The sequence below is a fragment of the Phallusia mammillata genome, chromosome 1, assembly GCF_965637545.1.
Source record: "Phallusia mammillata chromosome 1, kaPhaMamm4.hap1.1, whole genome shotgun sequence".
NCBI lineage: Eukaryota > Metazoa > Chordata > Ascidiacea > Phlebobranchia > Ascidiidae > Phallusia > Phallusia mammillata.
This window is the reverse complement of record NC_137252.1, coordinates 3,564,095-3,570,267: the sequence shown is the minus strand read 5'-3', so window position 1 is coordinate 3,570,267 and position 6,173 is coordinate 3,564,095. Positions and strand designations below refer to the sequence as shown.

Genomic DNA, 6,173 nt, shown 5'->3' with positions numbered 1-6,173 from the left:
GCATTCTTGTTGATAAAGTTTTCTGATGCACCTGTGTCTATCAACACGTCAACAATCCGGCCTTTAACGTTTCCTTTGGCAACTGCGGGACCGAGCCCGCTTGGGGCAGACGCAATTATTCCTGATGAACAGTGCGCGTTATCGGCAAACAAGCCCAAAGAAGCAAGAGCGCCTGAAGCAGAAGCTACTGATACCGCGCTGTTGGCCTCAGGTGGTTTCGCTAAACAAACCTTTGCAAAATGGCCACGTTTGTTGCAATAGTGGCACATTGCATTGCGTGCAGGACATAAACGTCGGCTGGTGTGCAAGCCACCACCACAAAAATAACATCTTTTGCGCGCTTTTCCACTTTTGAATGCGGCCAACAGTTCTGACGATACTAAATTATCTTCTCGTGAAACTGGTGAGTGTTGTTCCGCTGATTGAGCACCAGGCACAGCAGATACAGCTAACTGGCTTCTGCCCATGCTTGCCGCCTGCTTCTGTGCGCGATCGAGGCTATCAGCAAGTTCTACCGTTTGGAGAAGTGTCAGCTCGTCTTTTTCCAGTATTCGTTGTCGTATAAATGGCGAAACGAGACCATTTATAAATGCATCTCTGGTTAATTCATCCCTGTACTCGCTTGCCGATACAGCTTTAAAAGTGCAATCTTTAGCCAAAGATTTTAAAGCTTGTGCGAATTCTGTTACGGCCTCATCCATTTGTTGATGGCGGCTGACAAGAAGATGACGAGCATACACGTTGTTCTTTTTCTTTACGTACGCGGTTTGCAGAGTTGCCACAATATCGTCATAAGATTCGACGTCTTCCACTAGTGGGTACACAGATGGTGAAAGACAACTTATAATTACTCGAGTTTTGTTAACGGCCGGAGAGGAACCACTTCTGCCTTCTTCAAGATATGCAATATAGTCTTTAACGGTCCTTAGCCAATATGTAAATATTTTTGAAGCTTCAGGATCCGTTGTGTCTATTGTGAGTTCCTTCGGTCTGGAAAGTTGCTGCTTTTCCATGATAAAAATTTAATTTACTTTAAAAAATTGTGATGACCATTGAGGAGTTAAATTAACTCTGGCTTTATTAAAGTAAAAATACAGCAATGTATCTGCAACACAAACAATAAATGACTCAGGAAATGTAGAAAACAAATAAGCCCAAATGCAAGAGAAAACTAGACATCCTACCGCTAACGAAACAAAACACTAATGACCGGAAGGAAGTAACGGGACGTAACGGAAAGGAAAACGGATCAAGGTAAACCGGAACACAACATAGAAATAACATTCACCACACACCTCGGATATTTGGTAAGAATGTCACGCACTGGATATACATCCCAACGGAATGCATTTGTTAAAAAATACCGCTTTTAATATTTCTTAAAACTTACTGCGTGCTCTCGTTTTAAATCTAATATAAGGTGAAACTTAAGCTTGTCTTATATTGCAATTTGGATCAACAACTTACGACGCCGCAAAATCGTTATCACGATCTCTGGTGCTGAATTTTGCTCCGTTTGAATTGAGGTATTTGGAATATGTGATGCTGTCCCCTGCCGTTCCAGTGTATCCTCCCACACAGAGTTGATAGTCATTGCTTTCCGGACCCACACCAAACTTACTAGAGATTAATAGCTGTTGGTTGTAGATGCATTGTAAGTAATCAAAATAAAAAGGAATTTGTTTTAGGGAAAAAATGAAAACACTTGGTTTTTTACCACTTGGTATGCCTTTAGAGTATTTTCAAAGGTTTGTACCTAAAGCATTTTATGAATTAATGTACCTGTATTCTGCGTAACTTGTTTCTTCGTCGATGTCATTGAGGTCAACACGAAGTCGACATTGTTTACACTGAAAAGCTTTTGTCGCTTCGTGAATGTTTTGAAGCCCTATCCCGTGATAAAAACAAGTAATCTGTGCATGTACTTCCGACTACGTCAATGAATAGGATTGGTTTAAATTGAACGCCTTCTTGAAATATATTTACAAATAACTTTGTGAAAATGTATTGTTACTTCGTCAGGCATCTTTGCGAAAGTCTATACCTCTTTACCAAAGTGGGTGCGTCCTATTTGTTTAAATACATTTCATGCTTTTTCATAGTTTGTTACTGTCGCAAAGACCACTGTTTTGCAAAGTATTATAATTTGTATACTCACCCCACCAAAACTCGCCATTTAAACATCCAAATCCGTATCTGTAGTCTGACCAGTAGACTTGAAAATCCACGCTGCCGTCAAACCGACGTTGGAAGACCTGCAAAACGGCAGTGGGACAATTGTGTTTGAAACAAGTGTGGCTTTAAAAGACCTTTGTTCAAGTTTTTTTGAAAACCTATTTTTTTTCGCGATGTAAAAATGTCTTAAAAATTTGATTTCTTCACTCCTGTTTATTAGTATGTACACACTTGAATGTGTGCAAACTTATGAACAACATTTTCTTACCAACCACCCTTTGTTACAAACAACTTCAACTCCAGATTTCATAATAAAATTTCCAGTTAAATTTCCGTTCCAGCAATGAGTGAACTCTGGCAAACATAACTATAGTTTACTATAGTTATAAATTAAGGCGGTTTTGGAGGGCTTAAAAACGTGTTAGGGTCGCAATTTGCATTGCCGAATTGTTTTATGAAAACATGAATAGTTGCTAAGACTAACAATTGGGGTGCAGAAACTTTGATGGGTTAAGGGTAAACATTTGAAATAAGCGTTGAAACCATTAGTCTGCAGCTGCAGGCACACTTGGCCATTCTTGAAAGCGGATCCTAGTTATTAAATAGCTCACCCTCACTAAGGATTGTAAGTGTATCAGGTATTTATTTTACAAAAAAATGCAGTTGTTTCAATGTTGTTTGGTCAAAAATAAAAATCTAATATCATTTCAGTGCGGACCTGAAAACGTACAAATCATAAAATATTGGTTTATTGTTTTTGTGTAAAGACCTAGGCAGTGTTCTACAAACAGTTACATTACCTTTTTCGCAGTACTTTCCATTGTATCCTGGTAAACATACACAGAAATATTCTGCTATCCCATCCACACAAGTACTTCCGTGTTCACAAGCATTGTTGACACATTCGTTGATATCTAAACGAAAACAATACGCAAGACGCCTAATTCGCCGTTTCCATGGAAATTCTTATCATGTCTTCATTTGTTTTGCAACGGTGTAACCATCGTTTGTCACAGCAGAAATAAAATCGTTAGTAAATGCATTTGTGTCGCACTTAAGTTTTAGTTGCTGCATGTTATAAATAGAACAAATTTACTGCCGATACCAGAGTTGTAACTATCCAAAACCGGTTTGTGTATATGTATGTATGAAAACGTCACGGCACAGTGTGACTTACTTGTGAAGGCAAAGGCTCGATGTGCTAAAGATGCTGAAGCTGACTTGCTTGTGACGCCGTGTGACGTGGATCCAGTGTATGAACTTTGACCCAAGGTGGTGTAAAATATCACCATTCCTCCTTTATCTAAACCGACATCACAAACATTTATTATACTAGCGGCTATAGTTATACTGTAGGTGCCCCATCAAATACTCATGAAAATGTTATATGCATGAATATATATAAATTTCTATATAAAGTCAATCAAATCTCCGAACTCTCTCAAATCAACTTGTTTACGTGATTTCGCTTTCAAACATTGGCGTTGACCTGGTAAAGCTCCTGCATGTACAGCAGCTCTGCACACAGATGACTTGTCGCTGTAGATTCCTGACCCGTACACCGCTTCTCCTCTGCAATAAGCTGGACAGTCAACCTGGGTGACCAGTGTTGACGAGTCTGCCTGTGTTGAGCATGTCACTGCATAAAATAATATCTTTCTTATTAATTTGGTGTCATATTTTTTACTTCTAATAATAGTTCTTTAACAGCATTGTTGTAAATAAGTTGAGAAACGAATTGTAGTTTGGAAAGAAACCTGCAAATGACTTTTTTGACACGTGCTAATTCTGAATTGCGCACCAGAAATAAAATTGCAAATATTGACAACTTGGTGGGCAATGTTCAAACAAACTCAAAACATAACATCCATAAATTTAGGACATACCCGAAAAAAGTGGCGCTAAACCTTACTCACTTTCAAATGAATAGGAATCCCCATCAACTGAACAAGATTCACTTTTCACAGCGTTGCGGTTTCCTCCGCTGTAGTGATTACCGCGTTTTCCCGGGCTGCGGTAAACAACCACTGGCCCACCGCCGCCTATGAAAACAAATTGAAACCTTGCTCACTTGATTAGTCTTGAAGTTGATAATGGTGCCTAATAGTCACCGTTTAGAAAATCAATAATGGTCATGTTTTAAGTTTAAGGGATGATATTTAGTTTAAGTTTATAAAGTTCATGCGTCCCGATCTAGTTTATACCGACCCTATTTTTGCAGAATTAATCTCAAAATAAGGTACGTAAACAATAGACAAAAACTGTAATATGAGTTAAGCATTTTTGCATCGAGCAATGCTATGACGTTTTTTAAAAACTAGCGTAATGCATTGGTTTAATAAGCTATTTGGTTTGTGATTAATATTTATATTAAAATGCATACACTTAAATTTGAGCAAGTTCTTATTTAAGTGTATATCAACCACCTAAAATGCGCAAATTAGTTCTTTCTCTTATTTTTACTGAAAATGTGTGTTTGTTGTTAATTAGTGAGCCAGCATTAAATAAATGTGGTTTTTAAGAACAATAAATCGTCAATGTTGAAAATAACAGTAAAACAACCAAGTCTAAAAGTCGAAACTATACCATCAATCCATTGATCCTGCATAGCAGCTAGACATATTGGGCCCCTGGAGTAAATCCTGTCGCCGCATAAGTTCGAGTATTGCCTCCAACAGTTGGCTGGGCAGAGAACATTGGTGATGGAATGTTTCACATCGGAAAACTCCGTGTCACAAGTCACTGTAAAGTGTTTTGCAGTAATCTTTTCGACAGTAATGTTTGAGATGGTTTTGCTCTTTAGTTTAAACTAGAAAAATGAATTGATTTTCACTATTTGCAAAAAGTATAAAAAAACAGATCAGTCATATATGTTTTACTCTAATCTGTAATTTTTAAACGATTAACGGGGAGTTACTTAACTGCTCTTTTGGCTAAAATACAAGGCTTTTGGACAAAACAACTGTTGTTTGAATCATTTTTTTGTTTTTAAATTATTAAACAACTTTATATGAACTAGTTTTATATGTTAAAATCTAACATTAACAGGTAAAATATACAAACCTTCAAATCCCCGTGTTTTTCGCAGAACGATTGAAACGATGATAGTAATGACTCGAAAGTTTTTAATCAACATTTTACTTTTATACCCCTATGATTTCCTGTATCCCAAAAGTAGTTGTGAATCACTGTTGGCATAAAAGCAGTTTGACGTTTGCAATGTAGGCAAATCTGCTTTCCTCTACATCAGCGGTTCTCAACCAGTGGGCCATGGAAACATTTGGATTGGGCCACAGACCAATCAATAGGAAAGCTTTTTTTACGAATTTACTTTTATTTGTGTCACTACACTTAATTTTACAAGAATAATGGCTTGGAAGGAATTGAGAAGGAATGTAAATTATTTGAATTATTCTATTTACAGTACAAAGTTACTTTGAATTTCTGCAATGCTTTATGTTTATGATGTAATAAACTACTTTGTGTCTACAATAAAGCCAGATAATAGCAGTATATCCATTGTCCAATTACTCGGTCATAACTGAAAGTGCTTGATTAAAGAAGGGAAAGTGCTGTTTTATGATTTTTTTTGCATTAAGTTATTTTTAACTTATAATCTGTTTAAAATATGTTCTGCATTTTTTTTTTGGTTTGAACCTATTTTGTTGTTGATACTGGGCCACAGAATTTTTGTGCATTGAAAGTGGGCCACGAAAGAAAAAAGGTTGAGAACCACTGCTCACATGCTTTACAAAGACTGCTAGAGGAGATCGGACTACAGTGCTATTATATTCTGCGGCTCCAAACTTCTTTTCTTCTAAAATTAAGCGTTGACAATTCGCCACGTACTCAATGCGCTCAGACAAGATCAAACGTACAACATGGCGTTGGAGTCAGTAAAGACAGACACAACATCCGGTCGCGTTTATTTTCTCGCAAATAGACATGTTTTTGTCTGGGTAGAAGCGATGTTATGATCAGCTATCGTGACGTGGCCA

General features: G+C 37.4%; 2 protein-coding genes across 2 annotated transcripts; both read right to left on the bottom strand.

Annotated features, from left to right (window-relative positions):
• Positions 1-1,438: 1,438 nt before the first annotated feature.
• Positions 1,439-3,138, bottom strand: LOC145213787 (fibrinogen C domain-containing protein 1-B-like; the record flags this gene model as incomplete). Its single annotated transcript, XM_080082220.1, has 5 exons — positions 1,439-1,620; positions 1,783-1,888; positions 2,159-2,255; positions 2,444-2,529; positions 2,976-3,138. Coding segments are annotated over 5 exons (609 nt in total), but the record flags the coding sequence as incomplete, so codon positions are not given.
• Positions 3,083-5,263, bottom strand: LOC145229771 (uncharacterized). The gene is made up of 5 exons (XM_080095104.1): positions 5,239-5,263; positions 4,762-4,917; positions 4,092-4,217; positions 3,665-3,814; positions 3,083-3,478 (listed from the first exon to the last, which is right to left on the bottom strand). The coding sequence occupies exons 2-5, from the start codon at positions 4,781-4,783 to the stop codon at positions 3,237-3,239; spliced, it is 540 nt and encodes a 179-aa protein (XP_079951230.1). The 5' UTR covers positions 4,784-4,917; positions 5,239-5,263; the 3' UTR covers positions 3,083-3,236.
• Positions 5,264-6,173: the final 910 nt, after the last annotated feature.